At 46.6% G+C, this 20,919-nt stretch overlaps 1 protein-coding gene across 4 annotated transcripts in view; it reads right to left on the reverse strand.

Moving 5' to 3' along the window:
- Positions 1-5,661: 5,661 nt before the first annotated feature.
- The window catches only part of Ttpal (alpha tocopherol transfer protein like), a 41,754-nt gene continuing 26,496 nt past the window's right edge, over positions 5,662-20,919 (reverse strand). For 2 of the 4 annotated variants that reach the window (XM_076571201.1, XM_006971023.4), the window contains exons 2-5: positions 18,680-19,143; positions 13,989-14,182; positions 11,381-11,491; positions 5,662-9,497 (exon numbers count right to left, since the gene is read on the reverse strand). In XM_076571201.1, coding sequence (XP_076427316.1) covers positions 9,219-9,497; positions 11,381-11,491; positions 13,989-14,182; positions 18,680-19,127 — 1,032 coding nt within the window. In that variant the 5' untranslated portion in view covers positions 19,128-19,143 and the 3' untranslated portion in view covers positions 5,662-9,218. Of the gene's footprint in view, positions 9,498-11,380; positions 11,492-13,988; positions 14,183-18,679; positions 19,147-20,919 lie in introns of all 4 variants that reach the window. The other 2 variants (XM_076571202.1, XM_015999236.3) reach the window with 1 other exon arrangement.

Raw genomic sequence — 20,919 nt, forward strand, 5'->3', positions numbered from 1 at the left:
TTTCTTGTTTGTTTGTTTGTTTGTTTTTTAGAAAGGGCCTTTTCTTTGTATCCCAGACTTATCTGGAACTCACATCATCCTGCCTCAGCTTTCAAGTGTTGAAATCGAGGTCTAGGCCACCATACCTAGTTTCTCAAGGCTCCTTCTTCAACAGGGTTTGGTCAGCTCTCTTTGTTTGCTTGTTTAGAGAGTCCCAGGTCAATCTGACATTTCAGGCAGATGCTTCGCTTCTCTTCTTTACACTTAAGATTTGACTAGTAAGTTAAGTCTTACGTTCATTTAGAAACTATCCCTAATATTTTCTATGGGAAAGACAAAAGTGGATTAACAGGCAGTTAAGGCACTATCAATGAAGATGCACTGAAAAGCAGTCCACAGGAGATATGATAAAGCAGGCTTTTCTACAGAAACTGGCCAAGTGTTTGGTCTGCACTATGCCCTGTAGGGCTGAAGACACGACAGATGAACATTTTTCCATCTTGGGCCTCAAATTTAAGGAAAATAAGCTGATCAGCATGGGAGATTAGTACTGAAAACTCAGGCGAAGAGGTTCCTGAATAGAAGCTAGTACAGTGTACTTCTTAGAGAGCGTGCCCTTAGGATTTGTAACTTTGGTTCATACCAGATACCGTGGCAATTCATCTGAGATTTGAAATAGAGAAGTAAAGAAGGTTTGGTGAGAAATTGACAGCTTAGATCATTTCCACATTAGTGTTTAAGTAGATAGGAGAGATTGATTTCTGGGAGATTCTGGTTTAATCTTTGTAGATAGGTTCTATTTGGGACCCTGGTTGTATCAGGATGGAGGTGTTCAGAATCTGATAGATGCTGGGTTTCAGGTGGCTTTAGAGAATCAAATGGATGATCAGCTAAGTAGGGTTGGAGGCCTGGGAAGCTGGATTTGACAAGTTATTGGAACCCCTGTCCTGTAGGTTCCTGTGTGGAAATCAAGTTAACCAAAGATTTTTGGACAGATAGGCTTGGCCCTTGATCTTAACTGTGTAAGGCAGCTACACTGCTCTTAACAGCAGGGGACTCACAGTCAGACCTTTAAAGGTCCTACACTTCAGAACATAGTTCCCTCTGCTTTGCCTTACATGATTCAGAATAATGTAATAAAGTCCAATAAAGTTTGCTTTTCTCCATCATGATCATTTTGAGATTAATTTGAAATAACAAGTTCTCTTTTAAAAACGGAGCAGCAGTTCTACCTTTGCTTGGCTGCACTTTAAGAATGAGCTAAGTCTGCTGTTAGACATGAAACAGTCTTTCAAGATGCAAGTGAAGTATACCTCAAGTGCTTGAAGAATGCCAACATTCTGAGTAAGCCTAGAGTCATACCTCAAAACAGGACATTGTTTGAATCATCCCATTCCAGACGAGTCCACCTGATACTTCATCACACCCTCATCTACAGACCGAGGGCCCTGACTCAGCCATCAGTGGCACAGTCTAGGAATTTATCAAAGGCAACAGCAGAAGCTGCCACTACAGACGAGCTGCAGCTGGGAGAAAGCTAGTTGGCCCAGCTTGAATTAGTTTACTTTCTAGTGCAGTGGTTGTCAACCTGTGGGTCATGACCCCTTTGGGGACGGTGTTGAACAGGCCTTTCACAGGAGTCGACTAAGACCAATGGAAAACCTATATGTTACAATTCGTAACAGCAAAATTACAGTTATGAAGTAGCAATGAAAATAATTTTATGGCTGGGGGTCACCACAACATGAGGAACTATATTAAAGGTCACAACCTTAGGGAAGTTGAGAACCACTGCTCTAGGTCAGTCTGTTTGGAGATAGGGTCTTGCTCTAGGCTGTTCTGGCTCAAAACTTGCTCTGTAGGCTAGGCTAGCTCTGCAGTTTCAGGAGTCCTGCTAAACTCACTAAACACCATGATGGATTATAGGGAACAGCCACCAGGCCCAGCCTAAAATTTTATTTTGATAACAAAAGGCACTACCAAAAAATGGCCTTGGAAGCCAGGGATGGTAGCGCATGTCTATAATCCCTGGTACTCAGGATGCTGAGCAGGAAGATCACAAGTTCTAGGCCTGCCTTAGCTATAGGTTATGTTTCAGCCTGGGCAACATAAGGAAACCTTATCTTAAAATTAAAAAATAAAAGACACATAGGCATGTAGCTTAGTGGTAGAATATTTGCCTAGCATGTATGAGGTGCTGGGTACACTCCCCCAAACCAGCCAGGGACCTGGTTAGTGATAGAGGGTTTTTGTTTTGTTTTGGGGGTTTTGTTTTGTTTTGTTTTTTTGATTTTTGGTTTTTGTTTTTTTTCAAGACGGGGTTTCTCTCTGTAGCTTTGGTGCCTGTCCTGGATCTTACTCTGTAGACCAGGCTGGCCTCGATGAGCTCACAGATCTGCCTGTCTCTGCCTCCCAAGTGCTGGAATTAAAAGCGTGTACCACCACCACCACCACCCAGCTTTTGAAATCTTAGACCATAACTAAGATCTATCTGATTTAAAGCAGGGCAGCCTTTTTGTCTATGACAAATCCTTGCTTCTTACATTGGAAGCTAAGCTAAGTGTTCTGCTAACAGATGATCACTGGGTATTGACAGCAGACGCCAGGCCTGTGCTTATTAACAGGGATTACACTTCATCCCTTTACTCCTCTTGTATTGGTCCATGTTACCCAGGCACACAAATTAGCTGTGCAGTGATGTCCTGATTACTGCTGTGTGACTTAAGCCTATCTTCAAGTGAAAAATAAGATATCGTGTAGCTGGGGATCTAGCTCAGGGATACAGTGTTTGCGTAGCATGCCCAAAGCCTTGGGTTTTCTCTTTAGCAGTGTCCCCCCCTCCCAAAAAAAAAAAGATCATGTAAGTAGCTACATTTGCAGTGATTGAGCAATATCTGCTGCTGTGTGGTTGGTGGTTACCTACTTTTCCCTCTTTCAAGTTTAAACAGGTTTAGAAGATGATTTGTCCAAGGTTACCCAGGAAATGGAAAAGCAGAGAGACATTGGTCTTGACTTAAAAATAGACCTCATTGCTCCTGGGCCCATCAAGGTATAGGAGTCGGAAGAGATGGGGAAACACACAGGGAGAGGCTGCTCACCATGTCCACGTGACCTGAGTAGGCACTAGTGTCATTTCCTTTGAGACAGCCTTACCATGTAGCCCTGGCTGGACTAGAACTGGCTATATAGACCAAGCTGGCCTCAACTCAGTCCTCTGCCTGCCTCTGCTGGTTTTAAAGAGGTGTGACCTGGCTTTTCACTAGCATCTTCAGGTCATCTCCATGGTGACTGACATCCAATCAGGATAATGACATGAAGGTTTTTTCTTGGTGGGGGTGGGGATTCGGGTTCGAGACAGGGTCTTTTTGTAGCCCTGTCTGTCCTGGAACTCATTATGTAGACCAGGCTGGCCTCTGACTCACAGAAATCCATCTGCCTCTGCCTCTGAAGTGCTGGGATTAAAGGTGTGCATCACTACTGCCCAGCAGGACATGAACATTTATTTAAAAAAAAAAAATCCTCTAAGGAGAGTGATGCCCTAAAAGATATTACTAGCTTTTCCCCACCTTATGGTGCTGAGGATCAAATCTATGGCTTTTTGCTGCTCATCTACCTCATCTCTAAGCCCTCCTTACCAACCTTAAAAACAATCTCATAGAACTTTTACTGCCCCTAACTGTGGCAATGTTCAACCAGTGCCATGTGCTTAGAAAGACTGGAAAAGTTCTGCTTCAGACCAGGAAGAGGTACTGCTGCTCACAACTGCCTTCAAGTAGAGGTAAATCGTCAGGCTGTTCTCATCCCAGAGAGAAACAGACTTCCCCAGAAAGACACCTGCAGAGGGAGCTTGCTCTGCTGCAGCATGTGCACTGAGTGGTTGCAGCACCAGAAGCCAGCAGGAAGTAAACCTGCACCCTGTGCTGGAGTTTCTCAACTGATTCAACCACCATGCCAGCCAGACTGGTCATGAGAACCTAGCTGCTGTCTGCTGGGGACCGGGTAGGGGGTAGGGCATTACAAGTCTCTATAAACAAACACAGGTAGCAGCTTAGTGTGGCACTAACCCCGCCCTAGTACCCCCTATAATCTGGGTCTATGTGTAGGTGCTTCTGGATGAAAATGTTAAATTCCAACTTCAGTCCCTGAGATAAAATTTGTGGGGGAGGCTGGGTGGTGGTGACACATGCCTTTAATCCCAGTACTCAGGAGTCAGGAGCAGGTAGATTTCTGTGAGTTCAAGGCCAGCAAGGTCTACAGAGCTAGTTCCAGGACAGCAAAGGCTACACAACAAAACCCTGTCTCAAAAAACAAACAAAAAATGGTTGGGGAAGTAAGTAATGAAGCCATGCCATTGAGGAATTCATAGTCAGTTGGGAGAGGGTCATGGGGCTCCACCCTTCCCTGAGTCTCTACAGGCAGTGTATGGTTGCTAAGGGAGAGACATTTTCTTCTGAGGTTGGTGTAGCCGCTGGTAAATTGCCCTGTAAATAACCCTAAATTCACTGGTTCACATACAAGAAAAGACACGAAGTAGAAGAGGGAAATACATTACATACATGTATGGAAATGTTATAATGAATCCCATTATATGTAATTAACATATAAAATGAACCCAAAGGAGCCAGGCATAGTGGCTCATGCCTGTGATCTCAGCACTCGGGAGGCTGGGACAGGATTGCCCTGAGTTTGAGGCCATCCTAGGCTATAGGCTTTTGTCTTAACCAAAAAGAAAAAAGTACAGTGGAGTACACCTGTAATTCCTGCACTTAGAAGGTGGGAGCAGGATTGTAAGTTCAGTGTTATACTTGGTTATGTATCAAGTTCAAGATCTGATGGGACTACATATATAAGACCCTGTCTCACAAACATAAAAAAAAAACTTACCCAAAATGCACCTGTACATTTGTACATGTTTCCAGAAAAAAAGCCAATTTCGGATACTATGTTTTTTTTTAAGAGATGGAGTCTCACTTTGTAGCCTTTTGACTAAGATCAGGTGGAGAGATGGGGTCTGGTGAGATTGTCCAAGTTGACCCGACTTCAGCCTCAGCTTCAGAACAGCAGGGACTTCAGGGAAGTGCCACTTCATTTGGCTCACTGTTCCTCTGGAAGATTCTCATTCCATTCTCCCTGGGCTTGGTTAAGTGAGTGTAAGAAAGAGAGATGTGTGCTCCTAAACTCCACCCATCATGTCCTCCTGAAACAGCAGCCATCGGACTGCCTGGCTTTGAGTGTCCTTGGCAAGCTAATTAACATTTTGGGCCCTGTTTTCCTCACAAGGGCAATACACTACATGCAATACACCTCATTCATGGTGTCTGAGGATTCAAATGAGATCATGTACTCTTGTGTAGTTGGCATACCTGCCCATACCACAGGAGCTCTTTAGGAATCATTAGCTATTGGAAGGGTTTCAGGGCCAGTCCAGAGAAACATCTCCAGTCTTGGGAACTGAAAAACATATGCCTCTACCACTGTGTGAAGCTCAGTTCATTTTTCTTTATACACAACTCGTGTATTCATGATCTTCAGTGGCCACAGTGCCTGCCACAGTGCCCCTTCCAAGCTCATCTTGGAGCAGGAGGCTGTACTTGGGCCCATGTTAGGAAACCTGTGTCTATCCAGGTCACCAGGACTACATCCAGGTTTTGTCTAAAGAACAAAACCACAACACACACACACTCAGCCTTACAGAGATTTTTATTGTTGGAGACCCAGTCATGCATACTAAAATTACATATTTTCACCACTTAGAAAAATGCACTAGAAAAATAAACTTTTGGTCAAAACAAACACTGAAGTAGATGAACCCACATGTGCCTAATACTCAAAGCCAAACTGAATTTCAGTTTGAAGTAAGGAACATGACCAGGGACTAAAACGGTGGCCTAGACTGCTCAGGAAAACAGCCCCATTTCCACCAGTCAGAGGGGATCAGAGGTCTTGGCCACTGAGAAGTTTCAAGTATTTTACCTGTTGGGTTCCTATGTACTATGCCAAGAAGAGGAGGCACATCCAGGGGAATCCAAAGCACTTAACTGCCTGACGGAAAACCTCCAGTGAGATTGGAAACACACACACAGGACCCCAGGTAACTGAAAACCAGTAAATGTGTGGTCATCTGCAGCTACAAGTCACGCTGGACCTTCCTGTGGAGCAAGCTCCCACTGAGAAGAAATATTTGGTGGTGCTTCTTGCATTTGAAGCTGAGCATTTCTGAGTCGAGAGAGCAGAAAGAAATCTACTTTAGATTTGCAAAGTGAACAGATGGCAATACTGAGAAGCCTTAGCAAGACAGCTGGCCGTCCTGAGCAGCTCATCGGTGTTCCAGCCTGACATGACCATAGCACAGCTACACTTCTGTCAACTGAGTCAACGTTTTCCGTCCTAAAGGAGGTTCCACAGAAGAACCTCAAGTGCATGACTTCAAGATGAGGTATTGTAAGAATGCCACAACAGCATGCAGCTATTGCTGCCCAAATGAAAAAGCAAGCTCTGTGGATGATCGGGAGATGACATCTGCCCAGACTGCCTGCTGGATAATAAGGCTGTCTCAGGTATTCAGAGGGAGGGCATGAATTTCTGAAGAAACTGCCTTGTAACCTGAGGTGCTTACAAACCTAAAATGAAATGTGAGTAGTCCAAACCCACCCTGCCCAGCGGAAGCCAAGGTGGGAAGCCAGCGCTTCTGGCTGTTTCTGTAGATTTTATCTGTATTCCTCCATGAAGGAATAACAGGTTTCTAAGAAACTGAATTTAGTGGAAGTCTGTAGCGGACTTGGGCAAGAGAAGAAAGCTCCCATATTCCTACACTAGCATATTTCAGCACCAATTCACTTGACCTACATTTCTAAATAGCTTGTTTTTTAAAAGCCCAGAATAGTGTCTAAGGAGAGCCAGAGAGCCAAGTGGGAACAGGATTTGGAGTTCAGCATACAAGCCTCTTTGGGCAGCGATCAAGGGCGTCTGTCCAGTGGCACATTCAAGGCCATGTGGGAGGAGAAAGGTGGAACCCACCTCTCTTTCACTGTCGCTTTTTCCTCCCAACACCACATAACCTTGACTTTCAGGAAAAGTTCATGTTCAGCTGTCTGTGAAATGTCTTTATCCTCAAGTCAGATACTCCCAAGTTCTTGCTCACTTGCTGCCTCTACCAATGTGTTCCCCTCAACTGAGGCTTTGCTGCACCCCTGCTGCTCAGCCCAGGAGTTGCTTTATTTTGCAGCAGGAGGTCCTGGTCTCACAGCCTGCTTCAAACCAGACGCGCCAAGACTCTGATCTCTAGAGTCAGCAAGCCGCAGAACAGCTTGGGGAGACAGGAAACCCAGGCTCTCAGAGGCCTAACCAGAAAGGCCTGGCAAACTGGGTGCTTTCTGCTATGAGATTTCTCCCTGTGAGCCTAGCTGTCCCTTTGTTAAATCAAATAGACAAAGAACTAGCTAGTCACATGACAGGATTTAAACCAGGGAACCTGGTGGGGCTGAGGAATTCATCTTTTCCTTTGTCTGTTTTTTCCCTTGTGCTCTCTTCCTCCTTAGGACCTAAGAAAGCTTCTAACAGATTCTCTCACCCCGGTTGCTGGGTTCAGAGCCAGCATGAGTCTTTTCAGGTGTCTTGGGTAGCCATCCCTTTAAGCAGAAAACCTTCCAGGAACTAAACCAAATAGCAGAAGCTCAGTAGTAAACGGTCTCTATGGGCAGTCAAGAGGGGTGTGTTTTGGCACTTAAGCTCAGCCAGGTCCTAGAAGATCAAGGATTAGCATCTATGGTAGAAAGAATGTCCCCCAGAATTGGCATTATTGTAGTAAGTTTCCATTAAGAACTTCTGCAGATGTTTTAGGAAATTTAGTAACAATAGACTGACCTTTGAGTCTCAAAGCCACATCTGTAAGCTGTATGGAATGCCTGCTTAGTCTACTAAGTACACAAACAACAGTACCTGACGCTATTTAACATCACAACACATGATGAATACCAAAGGACACAGGTCCAAAGCCAGGAGCTGAATCACGTCACTCAATGCTTGGGTTAAGGCTAAAATCTTGACAGATGTCTAAAGTGCCTAAATGCAAAACTAACGTTCTGGCCAGCTGGTCCTTCCACACTAGATGAACACTCGGCAGGGCCCCCAGGTGAGCCAGCAATAACCTGCTCTGGTGTGTTTCCAGAGACAAAAATAGAAGAAGCCCAAATCTGGCAATTACTGTGGCTGTTTCTAATACACCACTAGTGTCTCCAGGGTGGAAGGAGTTTGTCCAGGATTTGGCCAGCCTCACGAAAGCCCATCTCTTTCAAGTTTGCTCATCATTCTGCAAAGGCAGCTAGCTGGTTACCACCAAAGGCAAGGCCAAATGACACTCCTTTACATGCGGCTTGTTACATACCACAAAAAAACAAGACCTAGCTTTAGGTGGCCATCTTTCCAAGCAGGAAACGTAACAGAATTTCAGCATCCCCCAAAGCCCCCATTCCATGTAGCTTCACTTTAGAGACAACAAAGCCGAGGTCCATGTCTTGTGCAGTCACACACCCAACTCCTAGTCCAAACCTTTAGCCACATAGTCCTAGAATCCAGTATTTTATGTTGACTGGTATGAATCCATGGAGAACCAGAGCTAAGGCTTTATGGGTTTGGGAAAAGTTACTATTGCAAGATTCAACCCTGGAATCCCAGGGATGCTCTGAAGCACCTGGCTTCCAAATTTGATCTTTTAAGTAATGCCTGAGTCCTGGTATTTCTACCGCTCAGTTTATAGGGCTTTCCAGGACCAGTGATGACAACTGGGGCCTGAACCTTGAACTTTGCTGATGAGCAACAGAGGTCAACACTAGGGTTATTGGGAAAGACACAGTTTCACATGTGGCCACCTTTCAGGATTGGCAAATTGCTTCAGAGTTGTGACCAAATGGCTTCAGAGTCGTTATCAATTCAGTTGTCTCCTGCTGGTCACTTCAGAGTGACTCTGACCCTGGTTGCTTCCAAGATGCATAAAAAACAGATACAGACAGCTTATCCAGACCAGCAGTTGCAAACATTTGGGAATCACCAGGGCAATTTCCATGTCTTCCCTGGAATAATCCAGGTAGCCAAAGGTCTGCCTGTGATGGGCTCACCCTTGAATCTCTATAGGCAGCTCCGTCACTGCATAATGACGGAGCAAGACTGAGGCCTTGGCATCTTAAACCTTGTACATTTCTAAGGAATAAGGAATTCTACATGGTGACTCTCCCAGAAGAGTGCTAATAACAGGAGTAGAGCTGGGACTTCACGGCTCGTATGGAATCATCACACTGCACATCTGAGATCAGTCCTTCAGACAGCAGTGGCTGGCCCAGGAGACTGTCGCAGGCAGGTAGAGGCTGGCAGAATTCTCTTACAAAATCATCCTCTGATGCCAACAGCACTGCATTCCAGGTGGCAGTGTCCAGCTCTCCAGCTGTGCCCCCGTACTCCTTGGGGAGGATATTCCTTGGAAGGTTTGTGTGGAGAGAGTTCAGGTCAGACCCATGGAGAAAGAACTAAAACAGAACAGTATGAAAAACAGATTCAGCAACTGTGATCACAGGCACGAGATTGGGTCCTTCAACATTCCATCATGGTGTCTGGGGCAGGACCACCTACTCCTTCTTTAAGGATCTATAGGCAGTTAATGGTTGCTGGGGGCGAGTGCGGGGACATTTTCTTCAGTGTTATAGCCATTGGTAAGTGTCCACGGTCCTGTAAATGGCCCTTTATTCATGATCTTGTAAGTGAACCTAAATAAACTCAGATCACCAAAACAGAAAAAAAACGATAAGAAAGTAGAAGGGGGACTAGTTGAAAGGAAGAGAAACAATGGGGCTGGGAGGGGACAAGAAGGAAACGGGAATGAAAATGCCACAATGAAACTGATTACTATATTAATAGATGCTAACTGTGCTGGGTAGTGTTTTGTCAACTTGATACAAGCTAGAATCATTTGAGAGGGAGGAATCTCAACTGAGAAAATGCCTCCATCAGATTGACCTTCAGGAGTTGTCTTGATTGATGATTGATGTGGTAACTCCAATTCCAGGGGGATCCAATGCTTTCTTCTGGCCTCCTCTAGCATATGCGTGTATGAGCAGTCATACACACACTCACACACACACACACACACACACACACACTGTGCAATAATCCTTCTGTATACTGAAAATGTGTTGCTCTCATTGTTAATAAAAAGCTGATTGGCTAATAGCTAGGCAGGAATTTCAGGCCAGAGAGAATGCTGGGAAGAAGAAGGGTGGAGTCTAAGGAATCTCCAGGAGGAGACGCAGAGGGAAGCAAGATGAAGTACTTTGAAAGAAAGTACTGCCACATGCAGAGGGTAGATAAGAAATATGGGTGGATTTAAAATGTAAGAGTTAGCTAGTAACAAACCTGAGCTATCAATTGAGCATTTATAATTAATAATATATCTTCAAGTGGTTATTTGGGAGTAGCTGCTGAGATACAGAGAAACTCTGTCTACACACACACACACACACACACACACACACACACACACACACACACTTTAAAATTAAAAGATCTTTAAAACAAAAGAAAAAGTGTGAAACTATAAACCCAGCCTTTGGAGTGACCTCAATGTCTCTGGGTGCAAGGAAGGAGGAGAAAAATGCCATTACCACATTTGTATCAGCGGCCCTGAGAAAGATGAACAGAGGAAGGGCTTTTGTGGGTCAGAAAGGAGAACCCTCGGGCTGGAAAGATGGCTCAGTGGTTGGGAGCACTGGCTGCTCTTCTAAAGGTCCTGAGTTCAATTCTCAACAACCACATGAAGGCTCACAACCACCTGTAATGAGATCTGGTGCCCTCTTCTGGCCTGCAGGCATACATGCAGGCAGAACACTGTATACATAATAAATAAATAAATTTAAAAAAAGAAAGGAGAACCCTTTTAAAAGACTCATCTGAGGTTGGCTGTGTAACTAGCAGCACAGCACTTAGCATGGATGAAGCTCTGAGGTAGCAATGATCAATCTATCTGCTTGGTGACCCATTCCTTCCCTTTTCTAAATCCTCCTACATATAAAATGCAATGTTGGTTCACAATGTCTAAGCCAGGAGGCCAGGAAATCTGAATAGATTACAGAACAGAGAGGCAGCTTATCATAAAAATCCCACCTTTCAGCCTGGGCTACCTGGGGCCCTGTAGTAACACAACGCCCTCGTCCTGTTCTCATTATTGGCAAACAATGTATTCTTACTAGTCCCCTCTCCCTCATAAAAAGGGTGGGTCATGCTGAGAATAGGTACCTTCTACTTCCAAGTTAGTTTCTGGACAAAAATAATGATGTTCTAGGTGTCACAATAAATCAAGCGAGAAAAAAAATCAAGGAAGATTTAAAACGTATCAAGTTCAAAGGAAATCACTCACCCTGTTTGCTATTTTCTCCTTCAGAAATGGTTTTATGATGGCAAAAATGCCTTTAAATATCCGAGGTTCGTTCACTATGTGGACGGCTTTTATCCGAATGGGGAAGCCATCCTGTGGGTGGAAGAACGCCATGTTAGAACACAGGCAGTATCTGCGTTCCGTCCCCTCCGTAGCTGCCTTCCCCGTAAGAAACACAGCACCAGTCTGCTCTGACTCTCACAGCCTCCTCAGAGAGCCCTGGTGTGACAAGTAGTGAGGAAGTGTGGGGCAGAAGAGCGAGGCAAAGGTGACAGGTGGGGCGGCTCCTACAGCAGCAAACAATGGTCAAGACCACAGCGAAAGAGCTGGAAAAGAGCAGACCTTCCAGGTCAGGGCTGCCCCAAGTGCACTTCCCAGATGGGATGTGAAGCAGGCCTGCTTGGTGAGCCAGAGGAATCCACTGGCCTACACAGTCACACAGGTTTCCTTAGTTTGGCTTGGTGGTTCTGGCCTGTAACCAGCTATTTGGGAGGCTGAGGTAGGTAGACTGTGAGTTCAGGCCTGTCTGAGATACAGAGTGTGGTGGTTTGAATGAGATGTCCCCTAGAGGCTCGGGCATTTAAACACTTGATCACACTTGGTGGCACTGTTTGGGAAGGTGAGGAGGAGTGGCCTCCTGCAGGAAGTCTGTCACTGGGGACAGGCTTTAAGAGCATCCAGCCCACACTGTTTAGTGCTCTCTGCTTTGTGTTTGCTGTGGAAGATGTGACCCTTCAGCTTCCTGTCTTCCACCATGCTTGACTCCTGATGCCAAGCTTCCCTGCCATGATAGACTCTTGTCTCTCTGGAACCATACACAATATAAACTTCTTTTTCTGTAAGTTGCCTTGGTCATGGTGTTTTATCACAGCATGATAAGAACACAACAGAAAAGAACTAATATACAGAGTACAAGGCCAGCCTGGGCCACTTGGGGAAACCCTGTCTCAAAATATAAAGTGGCTTTTTTTGTTTGTTTGTTTTTTTATTTTTGTTTTTTTAAGGCAGAGTTTCTCTGTGTAGCTCTGGCTGTCCTGGAACTCACTCTGTAGGCCAGGCTGGCCTTGAACTCAGACATCTATCTCTGCCTCGCAAGTGGATTAAAGGCATGTGCCACCACTGCCCTGCTATAAGAACTGTTTTTTAAAATGGGCTCAATGGTAGAACCCTTGCCAAGGTTCTAGGTTCAATCTCCAGATCCATTTAAATAAGGGGATAAGGGGGAAGTCTTTCAGAGCACTTCTGTACATTGGCTTTTTTGTTTTGCTTTTCAAGACAGGGTTTCTTTGTGTAACAGCCCTAGTTGTTCTGGAACTCTCTTTATTAGACCAGGCTGGCCTTGAACTCACAGAGATCCACCTGCCTCTACCTCCCAGAGTGCTGGGATTAAAGGTGTACACCACCATCACCCAGCTTTGTTCACAGGCTTTAACACACTGTTTACAATGAAATTCACAACAAAGGGACACATTACATCACAGTACCCAAGCTTACTTAACTCTGGAATTCTGATCCCTTCTGGGTGATCTTACATTAGCAGAAGAATACAGATCCAAACCCAATGTGTGTGTGTGTGTGTGTGTGTGTGTGTGTGTGTGTGTGTGTGTGTGTGTGTGTTTCAGCAGGAGCCATCAAAACACAGAGCCAGGAGTTGAAAAAATGGCTTAACAGCTGAGAGCACTGCTGTTCTTCCAGAGGACCTGGGTTTAATTCCCAGTACCTACACGTCAACTTACAACTGTCTGTAACCCTAGTCCTAGGGAATCTGACACTTCTGGCCTCCTTGGACACCAAGCACACATGTGCACAGATATACATGTAGGCAAAATACCCATACACATAAAATAATTCAAAACAAAACATTAAGTCAGGGATGGATCTCAGTGGTAGAGTGTTTACCTAGCATACATGAGGTCCCAAGTTCTAATCCCGGCACAAAATAGAAACAGTAGAAGCTAAGAAAAATCAGACTTTCACATTTACAATGATGGACCTGTGCATGGTGGTAGAGGGAAGAGGATTCCCTCTTGGGTGGATCTTTGGCTGCATATCAAGTCTGAGGGCTGCCTGAAGCACAAGAGATTCTGTCTCAAAAAACAAACCAAAATAAAATGAGGACCAATGCAGAAGAGGTCTGTTTAAATAAGTCGATTCGCAGCCAGGGCCTGGACCTCTGTGGACCCCAGTGACGGGCAGTTGCACCATCGGCACCTCACAGCCCTCGAGAGGCAGCACCCAAGGGGCAGAAACCTTTTGTGGCTGTGACACGTGCTGTGACACATGGAACAGACCACGTGTCCTCTAGGTCTCTGCTGTCCCATTTATCACAAAGGAAAACGAATTCTTGCTTGCCTCCGAGTGTCCCCTCAAAGACTGAACGTTAATGACAGGGCTTTGTGAACCATTAAGCACAGCTCAGAGGTGCCTTCTGCAGGGACCTTCGGAGTCATGGCAAAGAAGATTGGAGATTATTCCCACTGCGGGTGGGAAGTGGGGTTTGGATAATCCCCATAAAACAGCAGTAAGTGGACAGGGCTGTAGGGCAAGCAAAGCAACCACAGAATGCGTACATGGTGAACAGAGGCCATACCTGAAGAATGCCAATCACCTTTTTGGCTATAAAAGGGCCAAAATGAGATGCTTTCGATAAGCTCACGCCTTTGTAGTCTGCGAGAATTACAATTCCGTTCACTTGGGTCTCTTCGGACTGAATGAGTTTTTCTAATGTCAAGTATATAGCTCGGATGTTCTCAGTGATTGGATAGTTGCTCGGTATCCATCTGTCTGAGGTCACAAAGATAGACAGCATTATAGAATGAATACAAACAAGTGCTCAGATGCATCTTCTAAAACCTCAGCTTTGCAATGGAAGAGAAAGACATGTCACCAAGATCCTGACCAGCAGTTGACATTTCCTAACCTCCCAAACCCAGCAGAACATCTGGAGATGAAAACACAATTGAGCCTTGAGGTTAAAAGCATGAGCTCTGAAGTCAGGAAGACAGCTCTGACTTTTACGATCTGTGTGACCTTGGGCAAGATGCTTTAGTACTCTGACCCTCTGCCCCCCGGCCCCCAGACAGGGTTTCTCTGTGTAGCCTTGGCTGTCCTGGAACTCGCTCTGTAAACCAAGCTGGCTGTCCTGGAACTCGCTCTGTAAACCAAAGATCTGCCTGCCTCTGCCTCCCAAGTGCTGGGATTAAAGGTGTGCACTGGCACTTTCCGGCTGAGCCTGTCTCTTAAGTAAACAGGGTAATACCTACCTTCTTGGCCACCTCTGCTTCCTGCCCTAAATGGCATCACACCACACCTGCTTTTCCACTCTGGCCACACAGGTTGCACAGGACTGACTTGACTTGAGATGACTCCAGGGAGGGTGACGATGGGGACTGTCTGGCCAGTCTGGTAGACATCCTAGCCACAGCATGCGGTCCAAACCAGGTCCCACAGAACCAGACTCCATCTAGGGTGTGGTTCTTGGGAAAGAGAAGATCACTCCTCCCTCGCACAGCAGTAAAGCTGTGAGACCGAGGTTCAGGGGCTCATGAGACCAGAGTTGGTCTGAGAATGAAGCCCATGCCAAGGCTGGCGGAGATGGAATCACCTCTCTAGTTGTCCCCAAATCTAACTGACCCCAGATGTCACCTGAGCAAATGAGTTTTTGTTCCAACTGATAGAAGCTGGCTTTTGGTTTGTCATGTAAAGAAGCGTCCTAACTCACATACAACTCCAGGGTGTTACAGGATGGAGCACAGCTATGTTCCACGAGGCCCTTGCTCAAATTCCTCCTTACAGGAAGGATGCTTCATTAATATTTGCATATTTAATGATTCTTCCCTTTGGGAAGAGAGTACAAATGAAAAACACGATGGTATTTTTGAGCATTAATCACTATTCTTTTTCTCTTCTTACTGTTTCTTTTTGGCAGGGGTGAGGGGTTGAGACAGAGTCATTCTGTATCCCAGGCTGGTCCTGAACTTTCAAGGATCCTCTTGGGTGTTGAACTAGTAGGCACAGGCCACCAAGCCCAGTTGGAAACTACATTCTCGAGAAAGTCTTTCCCAAGACCTTATATCCCGTAAGACAGGGAAACGAAGACACGAAGACAGAGCCTAGTCAGGTGCTGTGGCTCACTCACATCCCTAATCTCAGCACTTGGGAGGGAGTGGTGGTAAGAACAGGAGTCAAAGGTCATCTCCAGCTACACAGAAAGTCCAAGGCCAGCCTGGGCTACATGAGACCCTATCTCAAAAAAACGAGAGTCCCTCCCCAGATGCCGGGGAAGCCGAGTCACAGTCCTCAGTGGTGCCAACCACTGGAAAGATCCTCTCGCTCAGGTAAATAACCCCTACCCCATGCTCAAGCAAGCAAACCTAATTAAACGCAGGGGGCCACTCCCCACCCCACTGCCCTCCAAGGGGTGGGTGGGGCAACACAGACCTGAGCATTGGAGGATTTCTTGGGGAAGAAGAAGGGGTTTGGGGACTCAGAGGGAAGGGCGATAAAGGATGATGGAAGATTATGGTCAAAGTAATTATATATATATATATATGTATGAAATCAGGAAAGAATGCATTAAAAAATAAAATTTCATTTTGCTAAAAATGGGATATGGAATATACACAAAATTATTTTTGAATATGTGTGTATGATACATGTATGTACCTCTTTATGTGTGAGGGGACACGTGTGCCATAGAGCATGTATGGCGGTCAGAAGACAACCCAGGTTGTCACTTTCCACTTTTACTTGGGTTCCAGGGATCCAAACACTGCACTTGTGGGACAAGAGCTTTCACCTGCTGAGCCTTTTCACGGCCTGTACACAGTTCTCATAACAGGCCTCTACCAAACTTGGTGATTAGTGTTCGTGTGAACTAAGCCTGCCTCTATACAACTGGATATCATCTTTTCAGTCACATACATCTCAAAAAGAGCTTAGAAGAAAGCAAAGTAAAACCCAATTCAGAACACAGCTTTGCAGGTCCGCTCCTTCTAAGAGCTGGGTCGGTGGGGAGGGGGCCAGATCTCATCCCACACAAGGAGAAAGTCATCTCACAGGCACAACCACGTGCCAGGAGGAGGCAGGGCCATGTGACATCTGATAACACTTCTGAGCTGAGCTCACAGCAGCATGACAAAGCTTGCTGGCCAGTTTCTAGGTCTCTGGGTGCTCAGCAGTCTGCACTGCTTATTTGAAACAAACACCTAACTTTGGAAGAGCCCAGCACGGCAGGCAAGGCGGCTCCCGCGATGTCTGCCTGACACACGCACAGGGTGAAGAGAACGGTCTAGACGGCAAAGACAGCTTAGTGAACGGCTGGAAGGAAGCGTGGTGTGAGGCATCCAGGCAGAGGAAAACAGATGGAGAGGGCTGTGCCGCCAGACACCCCGTCGGGTGAATCTGCAGGCACAGGGCTGTCAGCGCGTGCTCACTTTCTGGCTTGCTTAGGAGGAGTGCTGTAACCTTTCACTCTCCCCTGGGCTCTGCAGTGAAGAAACTGCAGGGGCTGTGAGTGGGGGGAGGCCCTTTCCTCAACTATGCCTGGTGCCAGAAGAAGGACCCGATTAGGCATCCCGCCCCCTCCACGCACTAGCTAACATTTCTAATTCCCCCCTTTAGCTTCTCCTAGGGCCACGATCTCTAATCTCTCTGTGGGGAGCTTCCCTTGCAAACGGGAACAAGCTTTTCATTATCTTTCCTGATGCCTCAGTTACCACCTCCTCTCTACTGTGAATAGCAGAGGTAATCCATCAGGAAGCAGGACAAATGGATGCAATGTTTATTTACCTTGAGTCTATCACAGTTCTTTATGCAATGTTAAAAAGATGCTTTTTAAAAAGCTGGGCACACGCCTTTGGTCCCAGCACTCGGAGGCAGAGGCAGGTGGATCTCTGTGGGTTTGAGGTCAGCCTGCTCTAAATAGAAAGTTCCAGGACAGCCAAGGCTACATAGAGACCTTATCTCAAAAAGCAAAATAAAATAAAATATAAAGAAAAAAGACGCATTTTTTTTTTAAAGTGAGCTACAACGAGTACCTATAAAGCGTTGGTATCAGAAAATGAATCAAGGTGTTCTGATCATAGCTCAGTGGTACAGCTCCTGCCCAACAGGTACACACCAGGGTTTCATTCCCAGCACCACAAAAACAAACAAACAAACAAACAAACAAATAAATAAACAGAACCTGGTGAGGGTCTAACCCAACAGAGGAGGGAGGAGGGAGAAGGCAGGAGACAGAGTGGGCCCCTTTCCAGGCTTCTGTCCAGCCCACACTGTCTCACTTCTATCTGTCCTCAGCCCACTCAGAGGAGGTGCTGGGAGGGGCTTGGCGATCACGCCTGCACCCCGTGACCAAGAACAGACTCCTCGGCCCACTGCATTCTCGCCTTTGGAAATCTGAGTTTGCACTAACAGACAGACGTTCACTGAGTAGCCAGGTGAGCCTGAGAGCTGAAAGCGGCCGATTTAGCTTTGCCGTGTTTCAGGAGGAAAGTATGGAGAAGCTGTCTGTGCCCAGCAGACAGTCCTGGGGCCTGTGCTGTGGGGTCTAGGACCTGGTAGGAGTGGCAGCAACTTCAGTGTGGTGGATCTGGGAGCTGTTTCTGCCTCGTTAGGTCAAATCTTCCTGTGGTCCTCAGTTACCCTGAGGATGGTTTTGTCATCTGCAGTCAAAAGAGCTTTGAGGCCAGGCATGGTGGTGGTACACTGTGGGTGCCCACAGAGGCTCCCTAATAAGACCTTACTCAAGGTCACAGAATCTGAGCTTGCTTTACCCAGCAGGGGTGTATAAAGGGATGAGTTAGCCAAGGGCATGGTTACCAGGTGTTTTGAAGGGTCTACACTTGGTTGTGTGCTGTGTTTTGGTTTTGAAAGGGGGAGGTCTTTTGTCTTTCACCTTGGCAGTGTATAAAAAACCCATTAGAATAAATTTTGAGGTGGCTGGGTATTGACTCAGGGCCCTCCCGAAGCTATCCTGTATCTCTGTCTTTCTCTCCGCCTAGGCTTATATTTCTATCTAATACTTCCTCATTTCTCCCTCCTCCCCACAAGAACCCTTCGACAGGTCGGAGCTGGACTCCCAACTGTACACACTTAAAATCTTAGCACTTGGGAGGTAGAGGCAAGAGGGTCAGGAGTTCAAGATCATCCTTGGCTGCATAGTGAGCCTAGACTGTTTTAAAAAGCCAAAACCAAACCAAAAAAAAGAACCTTCACTAAAACAAGAAAGTGGGGGACCTATGAGAGAAAGCAGGGTAAAAGACAGACCCATCCCAATACCTGGTCGGATGCAGAGGACATGGCAGCCCCTGGGGTCCGTGTGGGGCAGCACTGTGAGGAATCCGGAGTCAAGAACATCTTTCAGGGCGGAGGGCCTCAGGTTGCTGAAGACCTCTGGCCAGCTCCGCCTGCAGCCATGGTAGTTGACCAGCAGCTGCAGGGCCCGGTCATAATCAAACTTTCGGGCCCGCAGGAAGCGCAACAGGAAGGCATCATCCAGCGAGGTGCTCAGGTATGGGTACTCCTTCCGCACCATGTCTCGGAGGGCCTGCACATCCCGGAGTCTCCATTCAGGCTTCTCCTGAAGCTCTTCCCTGGCTTTGGTGACCAAGTCTTCCGTCAGCGAGCACACGTAGCCGGGAGGCTCGGGCGGAGGCAGTGGCAGCTCATTTTCGGAGAGTGAGGCCACAGAGGGGCTGGTTCTCTGAGAGTCACTTTCTTCTGACATGAGCTATCGGGGGTCCCTGCTGACACAAAGGCCACAAGTGGGGGTCAGAGAGTGCAGCCTTACACCTGCCTTACACTATGGGCCTTGTGACCGCTCAACAGGTAACGTTTGCCACACAAGCCTAATGACTGGAGGCTGATCCCGAGAACCCACAGAAAGATGAAAGGAGACGCCGGATGGTGGGGCCGCACGCCTTTAATCCCAGCACTGGGGAGGCAGAGGCAGGCGGATCTCTGTTAGTTCGGGGCCAGCCTGGGCTACCGAGTGAGTTCCAGGGCAGACTTCAAAAGCTACCCAGAGAAACTCTGTCTCGAAAAACCAAAACCAACCAACCAACAACAAAAAAAAGATGAGACAATTGATTCCACACTCACAAACTTGCACATATGCGTGCATGTAATTTTTAAAAATTATATTTACTATTAATATTCTATTTATTTGCCTTTATTTTTGAGTCAGAATCTTTTTTTAAATTTATTTTTACTTTATGTTCATTGGTGTTTTGCCTACATATATGTCTCTGTGAGGGGTGTCAGAAGCCCTGAAACTGAAGTTACAGACAGGTGTGAGTTGCCCTATGGGTGCTGGGAATTGAACCCAGGTCCTCTGGGAGAGCAGCCAGTGCTCTTAACGACTGATCCATCTCTTCAGCCCCCGTGCATGTAATTTTCAAGGTCAAGCATTGCTTACATGGGACCCCAAGAGTGGGAAATGGGGGGCTGGGAGTTTTTGCCAGGTTTTTTTTTTTTTTTTAGAGTCTCACTATGTAGCTCAAGGTGGTCTGGAACTTGCTAGCCTCCTCAGCCTCTAGTGTGCTGGGATTACAGGTATGTGCCGCCATGTCCAGCTTGTCTGAATTTTTACAATGTAGCTTCTTATGGCGATCATGGAAATGTGTCACACTGCTGCTAAGGAAATGTAACTGGAGGGCCCCAGCTCTAGTGCCCTCAGAGGCAAATCCTAGTAAGGCCACACTTTATACAGGCACCCCCCAAGAGTCCTCAGCTAGTGACTGACCAAGAGAGACATGGATGCCTCCAAAGGCAACAGTGGTTCATGGGCTGTTGATCTGGCTGGATTCTTCCTGCCTAAACCTCCTTCACAGGGGTCAGACCTGCATCACTGACCCAGGACTCTATGTCATCTCCCTTTCCTTTATCTGTGTGGGCACTCCAGTAAACTCCACATACTGCCTGCCCATCTGTTGATCCTAAGGCTAGCTTCTGGAAAACCCGCACTAACACACTATTGGATGAAAATCAGAGGACAGCTGCCCGAGCTGTCCTGGGAATAAGCTGGCTGCAAGACTCCCTGGCTGCAGAACCTAAGCCTTTGTCCATGAGTGGACACTGATCTGCACCCCATGTTCAACAGGAGCCATTTCATAGTTCTGGCACACACCTCTAATGTCCTGGCTGCACCTAGCTAGACTCCCTCTGGTCCACTGCTGTTAGTGAGTGACCAAGCAGGCTACTCCATCCAAACCTTAGGATCGCCCACTCCATCTCCTGAATTCCAACCTCTGGCCACACCGGCTTCTTTCACTTGCTTCTGAAGCTACGTCCTCATTCTGTGCATATTCTGGTCCCTCTCAAAGGTGTGTTCTTCCTCCAGCTCCTCCCAACCCACACAGATTCACTGTAAGTCCTGACTGGATGACACACATGCATCCAATGAATATCAGACATGTATGATACGCCTTTTGTTTTGTTTTTCCAGGTACCGGGGACGCAGAAGCAAAGAAAAAAAAAATCCTGTCTCATTGAGCCCCGTGGGGATGAGGGACAATTTC

The sequence above is a fragment of the Peromyscus maniculatus genome, chromosome 4, assembly GCF_049852395.1.
Source record: "Peromyscus maniculatus bairdii isolate BWxNUB_F1_BW_parent chromosome 4, HU_Pman_BW_mat_3.1, whole genome shotgun sequence".
In the NCBI taxonomy this organism is placed as follows: Eukaryota; Metazoa; Chordata; class Mammalia; order Rodentia; family Cricetidae; genus Peromyscus; species Peromyscus maniculatus.